The sequence below is a fragment of the Rattus rattus genome, chromosome 5 (genome assembly GCF_011064425.1).
Source record: "Rattus rattus isolate New Zealand chromosome 5, Rrattus_CSIRO_v1, whole genome shotgun sequence".
Lineage (NCBI taxonomy): Eukaryota > Metazoa > Chordata > Mammalia > Rodentia > Muridae > Rattus > Rattus rattus.
Genome location: NC_046158.1, coordinates 110990477 through 111005215, shown reverse-complemented (window position 1 = coordinate 111005215; position 14739 = coordinate 110990477). Strand labels below are relative to the sequence as shown.

General features: G+C 42.6%; 1 protein-coding gene across 6 annotated transcripts in view; it reads right to left on the bottom strand.

Annotated features, from left to right (window-relative positions):
- Pank2 (pantothenate kinase 2) overlaps positions 1-14739 on the bottom strand; it is a 34013-nt gene extending 19274 nt beyond the window's left edge. The window contains exons 1-2 of one of the 6 annotated variants that reach the window (XM_032904241.1): positions 14425-14739; positions 2202-2554 (exon numbers count right to left, since the gene is read on the bottom strand). In XM_032904241.1, the coding sequence (XP_032760132.1) occupies positions 2202-2554; positions 14425-14671 (600 nt within the window). In that variant the 5' untranslated portion in view covers positions 14672-14739. Of the gene's footprint in view, positions 1-2201; positions 2555-5699; positions 5798-14424 lie in introns of those variants that run through there. The other 5 variants (XM_032904242.1, XM_032904243.1, XM_032904244.1 and 2 more) reach the window with 5 other exon arrangements.

The window sequence follows — 14739 nt, the reverse complement described above, 5'->3', positions numbered from 1 at the left end:
GCCTCAGAACCTATTCTTAATATACAATGTCCAGTTTGCACTCTTTCCTTAGGTTCTCACACAATTGAGGCTTGTTAATAATCTGAATAATTTTCTAATATGTTGCAATGGGGCCTTTACAGTGCCTTGGAAACAGAAGTTTTCTCCACCTACCTCTCAAGTATGACCCACTGGAAGACGCTCACAAAGGAGAACTTACTATTCCATGCCTCACCCAAAAGATTGGAAAAGAAACTACTAAAAACCAGTGAACAAGAAAAACCCAAGGGAAGAGGATAAAACCTTATTGGCTAATTCATGTCTCCTCTATGCCAGAATTACAACAGCCATTTCCAGGGTGGGGTTGGAGGGTAGTGAGGAGGTGAGGGGCACATCGGAAAAGAACAAAGCCTATGAAGTTACACATAGGGAAAGGAATGAGACATAAAGACAGTGCTGGAGATTCTGCATACTAACTGGTTAGCTGTTCTTAACTGTTCTTTAGTCCTCTCAATAGCCACTGCCAACTTTTATGGGTAATTTAACATCCTCTTAGACTATCAGCTAAAAGCTCTTGAATGTGTTAACAGACCACTAACTTAAGAAGTCATTAGAAAACATCTGAAACTTACAGAACCTGCTGACCTAACATCTCCACCAATGCATTTGCAAAGGCACTGCCTTATGGCTTCCTTTTGTTCTTTAACCTCTTCCACAAAAGGATGTCATTAATGTCACTCAAAGCAGCCCAAATTTGTGTTGCCAAGCCTGGCTGCTCATGAAGCAAAAGCTATGCTTTGTGCTGACAGAGTCAAAGGGAGAAGTGAGGAAGTAGCTGTCAGTTCTTGCAACTTCCTTCGCCACATCAACCCTCAAAAGACCTAGTCTTAAGACTTGGCAGCTCACAGGAGAAAAGCAAAACCTAATGCACAGTAGTGTATTGGCACTAGGAGTTTAGATGTGCTTGAGAAATTTGGTTGGCAGGCACAGCACAAGCTGGGACTGTATTTGCCTAGTTTGAGTAAGAGAGATCTGCTATCAGCTTTAATGCCTGAAAAGAACCACTCTCAAATTTTTATTCTATTTTTAATTTTATGTGTATGGGTTTTTGCCTGCATGTATGTATTTACCTGGATCCCCTGGAACTGTACTTAAACATGGTTGAGAGCCATTCTAGGAATCAAACCTGGGTACTCTAGGGAACAGCCAGAGCTCTTAACCACTTAGCCATCACTCCTGTCCCACTACTCCTCAAAAACCAAACAAACTTTTAACCAGACATGTTGGAAAACAACTGAGGTGGCAGAAGAGAAACTAGGTGGTACACAAGATTGAAAACAGTTTTGTGGTCAGATAGTATGTGTGCACATGTGGAAATCAGAGGACAACCTGGTGTCATCTAACTTTCTTCCGGTTCTTCACTAGCCTGGAATTCCCTATGTAAGCTGGAGAAACTACCCACTGAGCCCCTAGAATCCACTTGTCTCTGCCTCCCTAGTGCTTGGAACACCACCAACCAGTTGTTGGAGATGGTCTACATACCCCTGACAGATCTGTAGCTTCCTATGTAGACCAGGCTGGCCCCAAACTCAATGAGCTATGCCAACCCCTAACTCCTGGGTCCTGCTGACATGAAAGATGTGTACCACCACAGCTAACATGTTCTATTTGTCCCTATGTGTGTGCACTGCCTAAGATGACCAAGTAGGCATCATATATCCTACCACTCAAGCACAGACAGTTTATGTTTTGACATAAATACTGGGAACTGAACTCAGGTCCTTAAACTACCTCTCTGGCCCATACCCAGACATTTATGTAGGTTCTAAGGAATGAACTCGGGTCCTCTAAACACTTTACCAACTGAACCATCTCCCTAGGCCAGGACTAAATTACAAAATTTTGTTTTTAATTCCTTAATGAGACTGGATGATGTTACTCCTTGTAGGCTCTTATCCCACCTTTGTGCTTATCCCATATTCAAAGTTTTCATACTAAAGAAATGGTAAAATGTTGATATACACCAATATATTTCAACCAGGTAAGAACTACACTACCCAACAATCACTACAGGATCAACTCCTGACTACCACTAATTTAAATATATATTCATTTCCCTAAAAGTACTCAAGCTGTATTAGAAATGGAAATGATTCTTGTAATTGGCATCATTTTACACAATCAAATTTCCATAAATTGTATATAAGCTAAAAAATGCATACTGTGAGAAAATCCTGCTCAAATTTGTATGATCCACCTCCAGTGGCACAAAAGACAGTGTGGAGACTTGAGAAGTTTTTATCTCTGCCCATTTGAATAAAAGCAGGCATGTCATGAGTGGGAAAGCGTATAAAGTGCAGATTGCCTTTGCGTCCACACAGAGTCAGGTCCTTCAGCTCAAGGTGCACGTCCCGAATTCCTGTCGACCCATAAGCCACATTGGAGGTCAGGTACTTCCGAATGCTTTTCAGACTCTCCACTTCCTCCTTTTCTTCTTCAGCAGTGATGTCTTTAGGTTCAAAATAAACCAGCTTGACCAGGGTTCCTCCAATATCCAAGCCAAACCACGGAAAAACTAAATGGGAAAGAAAAAAACTGTCAAAATACCTTTTTCTAAAAATAGAGTCTACATTTAGTTGACTAGCAACTTATTCCATACACTGTGGTTTCTAAGGAATAAATTCTAAACTAAAAATGTTTTGAGGAAGAGAAATGTAAATCAAAATAAAGTATTAGCCAAACTAACTCTTCTGTACAGACATGCCCAAACTATACTATGAATACTTAAAAGCTAACAAATTAAGTTTCAACACTAAAAAACAAAAACTATAAATGAAAAACTCTTCACCCTGCCTCCAGCTCAGAGGAGGGAATGTAAGCTCTAGGATGCACTCTAAAGAGCAAGGCACCCTACCTAAGACTCTCCAGGGTCAGTTCCTCGCAGAGCTTACTCTAAGCGTTGTGTACAGCTTAGTGGTAGAGTACTTGTCCACTATACACCAGGCCCTAAGTTCTGGGAAGACAAAGGAAAACACTGGAAGCTTAAAAATAAAAGGCTTCAATGGACTTTAAGTCCAAGCTACCTGTTGCCCAAAAAGATTTTCAAAATTAGACAAATAGAGGGTTAGGGAGAGCACCTACTTGGCAGATCGAGACCACATTAACTACAGTTCCGGGGATCTGATGCCCTCTTCTGGCCTCCAAGGGCTCCAGGCACACACATGATGCACAACATACAAACCATACACATAACATTAGTTAAAATAAAAAATAATAGCTTCAGAAACAGATAAATGTGGATATATATGTGCCTTCCCAACCCTAAATCAAGAAATGACTAATAAAAGTTTGTTTACTGATATTCTTTCCTTAAAAAATTCTGGAAAACACACACACACACACACACACACACACACACACACACACACACACCCCCTAGTCAATGGCTGTCCAGAACCATCAAAAGGAATGCTAATAAAACAGCAGCTGTGAAGGTGGAAAGCACACAGGGTCGCTCTACCCAATAACAATGGAATAGCTGCCCAGAGCAATCAGCCAAGGGGATAGAGTCAGGAAATGGATTTAGAGGAATTCAACAGGCCATAGATTTCTCTCTACCAAGAGTGCCTCTCACCTCACAGAGGCAAAGACTCTCTTCCCTGAGTACATGGATCAGAGAGAGTCAAAGGTGTCACACACTTGGCTGCTGCCCCCAGAGGAAAGAGCCTCCACACTGTGCCACATATACCCCCATCTCCCCACTACACTCCATCCCGTGGCTTAGAACAGAATCTACACCCACTGGCAGATGAACAGCAATTCTCACCCAAGGATGAATCACAAAAATGAAAACAAATGCCACAAAAATGAGAAAGTATCTGAAGAAAGGTTTCCAGAACTAATGAACATCTTCAGATACACTGTGATCTCATTCATGAAAAAACAAAAACTAAAAACTATAAGAATTAATGTACAATAAAAAAAGTATACAGAACCAGAGACTTGTAAGTTTGTGTAAAACTGATAACAGGGGTTGGAGAGATGGTTCAGTAGGAAAGAATAGATACTACTCTTGTAAAGAACCAGAGTTCATTCTCATAACTGCAGTTGTGGCTCACAACTGCCTGTAACTACAACAGCTCCAGTGATCCAACACTCTTCTGGTCTCCCTGGCATCTACACTCACAATGCACATACTGACACACAAATACACATACACATGATTTTAAAAGAAAATAAATTTAAAACAAAAACAAAAACAAAAATGACCTGGCAGTGGTGGCTCATGCTTTTTTAATCCTATCACTCGAGGTGGAGGGTGGAGGGCAGAGGGCAGAGGGCAGAGGGCAGAGGGCAGAGGGCAGAGGGCAGAGGGCAGAGGGCAGAGGGCAGAGGGGCAGAGGGCAGAGGGTGAGGGCAGAGGGCAGAGGGCAGAGGGCAGAGGGCAGAGGGCAGAGGGCAGGGGCAGAGGGCAGAGGGCAGAGGCAGGTAAGGTTCTGAATTTGAGGCCAGTCTCGTCTGGTCTCCAGATTGAGTTCTACGACAGCCAGGGCTACACAGAAAAGCCCTGTCTTGAGGGAAACAAAACAAAACTGATGAGTAAGTTTATCCCTATTATGTGTCAAATGGAAGATGCTTTCAACACTTGTCCTTATCAAAAGGGGGGGGGCGGCAAAATTATCTATGAAACTCAAAAACAAGCTGAGTTAAAGAAGCCCTGCAGAAAGGCTTCATACTCTAGGAAACACAAACTAATCATGTCTACAACTAGGACAGAAACCAACTGTATGATCACACTGATAGAGACAAAGGACTTCACAAGGATAGGTCAGTGTGATCCAAATCTAAACTTTAAGGGGTGAAGGGGATGTGTCTTAGAGCTATATACTCTAAGCCCAACATACATTTAACTGTAAGCTGGGAGTGCAGACACAAAAATAGAAATCAAACTGAGAAATCCTCCCAGAATGTCTCTCAAGTATGAAAAAAAAAAAAAAAAAAAAAAAAAGGGTGGAAATAGAGATTGAACCAAAAGCCAATGCCTTATCTTCCACAAGCTCTAGAACTTCCTGGGACAGAGTGAAAACACTTAGGAAAACTTAGTCCCAGCACAGACAGATACAGTAAGACCTTGTCTCAAAAAAATAAATAGAAAAGAAACCATACTACAATTTCAGAAAACCCTAAGAAGAACCTGAGTTAAGAATAAACAAATCACACAAAGGTAAACAGTGTTCTTCATTAGCAACAAGTGTGTTAGGAGACAAAGACACATCAGCTTCAAAGAAATAAGGGGGAAAGTGTAGAAAAACATCTAGTCAACCAGCTTTCAAGAAGAAATTCGGGGCTGGAGAGATGGCTCAGTGGTTAAGAGCACTGACTGCTCTTTCAGAGGTCCTGAGTTCAAATCCCAGCAACCACATGGTGGCTCACAACCATCTGTAATGAGATCTGATGCCCTCTTCTGGTGTGACTGAAGACAGCTACAGTGTATTCATATATAATAAATAAATATTTAAAAAAAAAAAAAAGGAAGAAGGAATCCAAGAGACTTCACACCCAAGGACTATCACAAGGACTATCACTCAAAGAGAGATGCTTAATCATGTACATGCACAGTAGCATAATTTTACATTTCCAAAGGTTCTAAGAAAAATTGCATCCATAAGCTATAAGCAGAAGACTAAACGCATGCTGACTTTAAGACCTAAAATACTTACACAATTTCAACAAAGGACATCAAGGAGGAAAGGAGTAGAAAGTAAATGCAGCACGTCTGTCTTGTAGGGGAAGAAAAGAAGGCAAGAGCACTGAGCAGCTGAAGACAAGAACAGAAAAGGGCCACTTTAAAACAAAACAAAACAAAACATGCAGGGGTAGTGCATGGCTGCAATCCTAGCACTTAGAAGGCAAAGGCAGATCACTGCAAGTTCTAGACCAGCATGGTTACATATGGAGCTCCAGGCTAGTTAGGACTTCATAATGAGACCTCCATGTTGGTAGGTAGGTAGGTAGGTAGGTAGAAGTAGATAGATCGATAGATAGATAGACAGACAGACAGACAGATGTATGCATCCTCCACCCCCCAGAAGAGAAAAGGAACATAGGATTTCTCAAATAACTAGATACAGGAAACAACTGTTTGAGGGTGGAGGTAGCCCTGTGGAGCCAACCCAGGGACTCACATACTGTACGCAATATGTACACCTCAACACTTAAATACATCTCCAGCCCTAAAAGATTTTGCAACCTTTCACCACAGAAAAATTACACTTGAGTAGATATGCTAACATTAATGATTTAAACATACAATAGATATATGAGTCAAATCACCACACAGTTTCTTACAAACAGGAATATTTTTTACACATAGCTAAAAACAAATTTTAAGTTGAGTATGGTGGCCCAGGCATGTAATTGTAGTGCTCCAGAGACTGAGGCAGGAGGATGACTGCAAGTTCAAGGAAAGCCTGAGGTACATAGTGTGAGCTTATGTTAGCAAATAAAAACATACTTATATAATGTCATGTATAACTTCAAATGCTAGAAAATAATGCTAGACCTAACACAGGTAAAAGCAAGCCAGGCATGGTAACACAAGCGTATTTGCAATCTCAGCACTCAGGAAGTGCCAGAGTATTGTCATGAGGGCAAGCGAGGGCTACAAAGCAAAACTGTCAGGAAAAAAAAACTTAAGAGCTAGAAAGATGACTCTGGCCGTATAGCACCTGCTGAACAAGAGAACTTGAATTAGTATCCTGGCAGTCAGGTAAAAAGTTGGTTGTTCGCCCACAACCAACTGTGGAAGGTGGAAACAGGAGGATGGCTGAGGATAGCTGGCCTCCAACCTAGGTCCAGGTTTAGAAAGAAATCCTGTTTCAAAAGAAAAAGCAGGAAGTGTAGACAAGACATCCAGTGTCTTCTGGCTTCCACACATACAGAGGCAAGCATACCTACACCTACACACATACATACACGGAGCAAAAGATATTTTGCATGGCTGCTAGCCCACTCCCATTCTTGAGACTCTTTTTAACAAACTTTTATTTCTATTGACTTAAAACAAACGAACAAAACAAAACAACAAAAAAAAAAGTAATGATTCCTGGACTGGGACTACAGTAGTGTGCTTGCCTAGCATGCATGGCTCCAAGTTCAATTTTCAGCATCAGGGTTGAGGTGGGATATTCTAGCAGCTTTAGGTGTGGTTGTGAAGGAACCAATACGGAGCGTATGCCTCAGTCACTTCTCTACCGTATTGTCTGAGTTTCTCATTAAACCTACAACTTCGGGTATACTGAAAGGCACGGGCCTGCATCGTGCTTGTAAGTGGGCACTGGGGATACAAATGAGGTCCTCACCTGTGCATCACAAGCACCTTACAACTGAGATACCTAACTTTTCTCTACAAATTAATTGATTTGCAAAGTCAAAGATGAAAAAGTTCATATGGAAGAGATTTTAAGTACTTAAAGTTAAGTATCTTTGTAACAAAAGTTTAAAAGGTACACTAAGATTAGCTACAGGGAAAAAAACTCATAAAAAAGCTCAAAGGACAGAAGCTGACTCCTGTATAAAAATGAAGACGTAAACCTTAATCCCCAGCACAAATATAAGAAGCTGAGCACCTCAGCTCCCATCTGCAACCCCAGCATCCTAAAGATAAATGGGAAACCAAGACAAGAGAATGAATCCCCAGAAATGTATGGGTCAGCTAGCAAACAAAGGAATCCTATCTCAACCAAAATGGAAGACAAGGACCCACACTCAAGATTGTCCTGACCTCCATCCCCATGCCTCACACATACACAAATCATACACACACAAAAGATTTTTTTAATTAGTTCAAAATGAAGTAGAAAAAGCCATGAAGATCAGAAGCACTAAAAATCACTGAAGGGCAGTGGGGGGCAGGCCCTTTGGTTTCCAAATAAATAGGGACACTTATGAAACACCAGCTCCACTCTGCCAACACCAATGTTCTCCTAAAGCCAAGGAATCCTTTTTGAAATTAGTACTGCCAAGCTACAAAAGCTTCGTTTTCTAAACTAATGAAATTGAAGGGTGTCCCGTGATGGGCAAGGAGTCTATAATCATTAGATTCCAAAGAACTCCTTTATGTGCTACACCACACAAGGAGTCCTCGTCAAAGGAAGAGCTTGTCCTCCACAGTGCCACGGGGCTCTGATTCCTGTGCTCCCATGCTTCCTACATACCTGTATCCTCCACTGTATAGACATTGCAAAACCTGCTCTACTGTGTCACTATATCTCAATAAAAGTTTTAGAAGTTTAACTAAACCTATTTTTCCATCTGGAAACTGAAAGGAGAGGGAGATGGCTCAGTGAATTAATGAGTAATAACTATTATGCTCTGCAAGCATGAGTCCCTAGAACCCATAAAAAACAACAACAAAACAAAACAGCACAGCCATGCATGCATGTAACCTCAACATTAGAGAATGGAGACCAGTGGATTCCAAGAATTCATTAGCTAGTCATCCTTGCTGCCAGGGTATCTCTTGCTGATATAAGCTTTCCATTAGTTAGACTCAAGCAATAGCACAGCAGAGGAAGATTCCTTATATCCTGCTCGAGACCGTGTGTACACTTGGATGTGCACACACACAGGAATTCTCACTTGCATGTAATGTGCACCCCCCTGTACACACACACACACACACACACACACACACACACACACACACACACACACCCCTACCTCACTGGATGAGACCCAGATAAAATACCTGGGTGGGGAAGAGCACAGTGTTTAACAATCACCATAGCTAGAGCACCATCATTAGCATCTTGCTGCCATCACTTTTTACCTATATAAAGCAATGCTAAACCTGCCAACTATTTGCCAGGTAAGAACTCTGCCAACTGAGTTACACCTTCACCCCATATTTCCCTTTTTTTAAAAGACAGAATCTCATATTCTCATAGCCCAGACTAGTCTTGAATTCGCTGTGTAGTCAAAAATGACTCCAACTTCTTATCCTCCTGCCTCATCCTCCTTGGTGGTGGGATTATAAGCAGGTGACACTATATCTGGTTTATACAATGCTGGAGTTCAAACTCAGGGATTCCTGCATACTACAGCTCCAGTCTTCATTGTTTTCTTTTTTCAATGTTATTTATTCTCTTGTGCCACAGCACATGTGACACCATCCTCCCCAATCACAGAACAACTTTCCAGGAATTGGTTCTCTCCTTCCACTGTGAGACAGGGACTCTGTTTCTGCTTCTGGCTGATTCTCATGTCTCTGCCATTCCCACCTCAGTGTAAAAGGGCTTGGAGCAGAGACACATTCTAGGGATCAAATTAAGGTGGTCAGGTTTGCATGGTGTTGTATAACACTGTCCTCTGAACCAGAGTCATCACTCATTCCACTTGCAAAAGATTATCACAACTGGGTTTGCTGACTGCTAAAGTTCTCTCACAGAGAGAGTGTAGGGAGGGTCAATGGACCCTCACCTGAGTACCCAGCCACTCTTCCCAGTCATCTGTATGCAATGTTGCTGTAACTGATGATTGCTTCTAGGGAAGGGGCCTTAAGGAAACCATCATCCATGCTAAACCCAGACTTTGCAATGTGGCTGCTTTAGGCTGTTAAGTAACCCTAATCAACTCACTGGTCCTTCAGTGTGAACTTCTGTGGGACTGAACTTTGTAGTTTGTCACTAGAACCTTGGGAGAAGAGGAGGCTGCTTTCTCCACCGGCAAAATTTCTCACAATACATGTTAAGTGCTTTTACCCACTAAACCATCTCCTTGGCAATTCCCAAAAATTTAACATCATCTTTATTTGGTATTTTTCCATTCTGTGATATATAACAACCACCTGACTGAAAAGCTTTAAAGAACTTCTAGGCCAGCAAGATGGCAGGTAAAAACACTTGTTGCGGGGGTTGGGGATTTAGCTCAGTGGTAGAGCGCTCGCCTAGCAAGTTCAAGGCCCTGAGTTTGGTCCCCAGCTCCAAAAATAAAGGAAAAAAACAAACAAACACTTGTTGCTAAGTGAGTTCAATTCCTGAGTTCAACTGATCCTCCCTACCCTCTTTCTGTGAGGGAACTTTAGCAGTCAACAAGCCCAGTTGTAATAATCTTTTGCAAGTGGAATGAGTGATGACTCTGATTCAGAGGTCAGTGCTATACAACACCATGCAAACTCAAAAAGTGGAAAGAGAGAACTAATTCCTAAAATGTGTCCTCCGACTTCCACACTGCACCACAACACGTGTGTGCCCAAATACATATAACATTAATGCTTTTTTTTTCAGAATTTAGTATAGTTTTTTTTTAGATTTTATTATAGTATGCAACTGTTTTGCTTGAATTTTTATGTATGCGCACCTAATTTTTATGGGTGCTTGGTGCCCCAAGAAGTTGAAAGACAGGTCCTCTGAGTCAGAGCTATGTATAGAGAACCTGCCTCAAATAAATAAATAAATAAATAAATAAATAAATAAATAAATAAATAAATATTTTAAGAAAGAAAAGTAGTATAAAGACAATAAAACAAATGTTTCTAACCTTAGATGGCTTTCCAATAGAGACAAAGATTATTTAGTTATCAGTGGATTCTCTCAGAAGTATGACTAAAGTACACTCTTGGAAGGAAGGGTTCAACAGCCAACAAACTGCATTCTCCATCCAGCAGGGCATCCTGGGGTATTACAGCAGGGTATTACAGAAGATCAAATGGATGTAGTAAAAAAAAACAAAAAAAACAAAAAAAACCAGTATCTTGTTTGAATCCTGGAGTGGTAGCTTTGTTTGTAATCTTAGTACTCAGAAAACTGAAGTGGGATAATCTCAAGTTCAAGACCAACCTAAGCTATGTTTGAGACCAATTCCCCAATAACAACAACAAAATTGTTTCTTCAGCACTTTCATTATCTGAAATACAGTCTTTCATAATCTGTCATATAATCAGAGCAAGCAAAGAAAGAGAATATGGCCAATATCAGACACCATATTAGAAAAAAATAAAGAAATCAGAGGTTGGCAGGATAGGTCAGTGGGTACAAAGGCCTGCTTCCAAACATGACCACCTAAGTTCAATTCCCACAACTCACCAAGTGGAAGATTCCCACAGTTGTCCTCTGAACTTCCCCCTCACATACACACAAATACATATACAACAAAATAAGTATACAAATAAGTAACTAAATGTCTGTGGTTTGTTTAAATAAGGGAGGGAGGGAGGGAAAGAGATGTAGTTCAGTGTATAGAATGGTTGCCTAACATGCAGAAAGCCCTAGGTTTAACCCCCAGCACCAGACAAAGCAGACATACTGACAAAAAGAACCTACAATCCCAGCCTTCAAGAGGTGAAGAGTATCAGAAGTTCAAAACATCCTTAACCATAAAATCTGAGGATCACCTTGGGAAACATAAAACACAATCTCAAAAAATAAATACATGGGGTTGGGGATTTAGCTCAGCGGTAGAGCGCTTGCCTAGCAAGCGCAAGGCCCTGGGTTCGATCCCCAGCTCCAAAGAAAAGAAAAGAAAAGAAAAGAAAAGAAAAGAAAAGAAATAAATACACAAACTCAAGCTTTGTCTACTTAGTACTTTCAAAAAAGTTCTTAGACCACAGAAATATAACACTCCCAAATGTTTTCAGAATTTTTTTTAATCTCTTGGGTTTGAATGACTTATTTGCATTTATATTCTATTTATATTTGCTTTTGTCTTGATTTTTGTTTTTTGAAACTGTTTTTCTATGTAGCTCTGGCCAAGGCAGTGTCTTCAACACCTCTAGATCCATATTCCTTCTCCTCTACTTCCTCCTTTTCTCCTTCTACTTCTCCCCCTACCACCCTCCCCCCCGGGGGGGGGGATTGGGGGTTTTGAGACAGGGTTTCTCTGTGTAGCCCTGGCTCTCCTGGTCCTCACTCTGTAGACCAGGCTGGCCATGAACTCAGCAATCTGCCTGCCTCTGCCTTTGGCTTGCTGGGATTAAAATGGGCCACCACCTCACCTCTCCAATTCTTTTTTTTTTTTTTTCCCCGGAGCTGGGGACCGAACCCAGGGCCTTGCGCTTGCTACCACTGAGCTAAATCCCCAACCCCTACCTCTCCAATTCTTATTCCAACTACTGAATTGGGCCCAGCAATCTGTGTTCTAATTTTCCACGCATATAAAAATGTGCAAGTGCAAACTAAAGCTCATTTGTGTACATGGGTGTAGCTCCTCAGGTGCCCTCTACTTTTTGAGCTAGTGTGCCTCACTAGCCTGGAACTAGTGAATTTCTAGGATCTGTCTGCTCTCACACATGGCCATCACAGGCACAAGCCATTGTATTCCCAGCTTTTTTACCTGTGTTCTGATGCAAGCAATTTACTGACCAAGCCATCTCCTCTGTACCTCACTTTTACATTCTGTACTTGGTAGTCACAACTTTTCCCAAGACAGCCTTGAACACACACACACACACACACACACACACACACACACACACACACAAATCATGTTTGTTTGGTTTAAAGCAATGGAGAAAAAAAAGTAAGAACAATTCAGTAAAACAACAGATAGGAGGAAAAGCACAAATGCTAAAACTCCTCAACTGCATTTATATTCCACCAGAGTAGCTCCTTGTCACTGGATACCATTTTTCTGGTCAGTGAAACAGACTATCTATCACCACATACCTACCACTGAAGTTCATCAGACTGAATTGTGCTGGACTCACACACAAATAATCCAAAACACTGCAAATTGGGTGACATAATCATCTACATATGGCCAATTGTCATATTAAACTTCTAAAACTGGCACTACAAACCCACAAAGGAACTAAGGTTTTTGTGTTGCTTAAAAATCAGGTGCTTGGTGCACAGGCCTAAGACCTCAGCATTTGGGAGGTACACAAAAGGATGAGAAGTTCAAGGCCATCCTGGACTATGAGATGGTCTCAAAACAAAAACAAAGCTCAGGTGCTTGGACTAGAGATGTTATAGACAGCTCAGAGACAGAACATTTACCGCATGTATATAGCCCTATGTTCTAACCCACGACTGAAAGAAAGATGAGAGCGTAAGAGGAACTTGGTAGTGGCACAGTATAATCCCAGCACTAACGTGGCTTAAGGAGGACTGCCCTGATGAGGCCAATCTGGGCTAGACAGCAATTCAGGTCTTAAATAAAAACAAAAAGGCCTATCAGTGTCAGTAAGACTGCACTGCCCTCAAGCTTGACCACCTGAGCTCCATCTCCAGAACTGGGGAAAGTTGTCCTCTGACCTACATCTATACACAGACACACAGACCGACAGACACACACACACACACACAGTCACATGATAAATAAGTAAATGTGGTAAGAAAAAAAAATTTTTTTTTTTGGTTCTTTTTTTCGGAGCTGGGGACCGAACCCAGGGCCTTGCGCTTTCTAGGCAAGCGCTGTACCACTGAGCCAAATCCCCAACCCCGAAAATTTTTAATCAAGTAAACAACTCTACAACAAGAAACCTTGAAAATCTGTTTTCCTTCTTCCTTTAGGACAGGGTCTTAAACTTCAGATCCTTCTGCCTCCACCTCCTAAGTGGCTGGTATTATCAAATCTCTTGCAAGTTGAGAAAAAAATATATACACATATAATGATATAAAACGTTATATATACATATATCCCCAAACTTTCCGTGGTAAAATAGAGCTACATCCAATTACTCAAATCACCGCTAAAAGCACTGGGGGAAGGGCTGAGCACAGACCATCCAACGGACCTCACACATCAGGCACTTTCCTTAACTCTCATCGCCTGCATTCAACATTCACCTTCCTCATACAGCAATCTGATAACCAAGTCTTAACCACATGTAAAACAACAGTTACGTTGTAAAGTTCCTATTTTGGTATCAGGACAATTGACACTTTCAATAGTAGTAATGGCTGCTAGACAACAGCCCTAAAGGCCTTAAAGGGGAGAAATACACAAGGCAAGAAACACAAATTGGTAATAAAATGAGAAACCGATTTTCCAAAAAGAGTAACTCCCTAGGCTTGAGAGTAACTGAGGAACAGGTCGACTCCCCTCCAAAGAAAAGGCCTTACTGCACAATGCTTCGGCTGAAACCGGAATTCCCGTAAACTAACGGAAGGGAAACGGAAAAATCTCTGGGCCCGCGATGACCTGAATTCTCTCGGGAAGAAAAGCGAGCAAAGCTTAGAGGTGTACCGAGCCCGGAGTCGAATTCTGGGCCTGCTGCGCTTGAGTGGGGGCATTTACTGGTAAGCTCCAAATCGCCACATAAAAGGCTTAATTTGGGAGCGCGATGGGGGACTCAAAGGGCCTTGGGAGAGGAGGAGCATTCTCAAGAGAAAAAGAGGGAGTCTCAGGAAAAGAACGCTCCAGGGGGCAGGGAGGAAGTGGCGGGGAACCCACGCGCGGGCACCGCTAGCGCGCGAACAACGACGGCCGTGCCGGGGCACTTACGCGGCCGCCTCTTCCGGAGGCCCTCGCCGCGCGGGCGGGCGGCCGAGACGGAGCCGCCGAGGGAGCCGGGCCGCTCCCGTCTCAAGCTCTCTGCCGGCCCTGACTCCGACGGAGCCGCGCTACTCGCCCGGCGCCTGAGCGGCTCCCGCCTCCGCGCTTCGGAGTCCGCAGACTCGCCGGCCGCGGCTGAGGTGGCGGCAGCCCTGCCCTGGCGCTCCATAGGCGCGCCAAACCGGCCCGCTCCCATCCGCAACAGCCGCCGCTGCCGCCCGACCCAGGCCCCCAGCGCCGCCTCGCCGCCTCCACGCAGCCCGC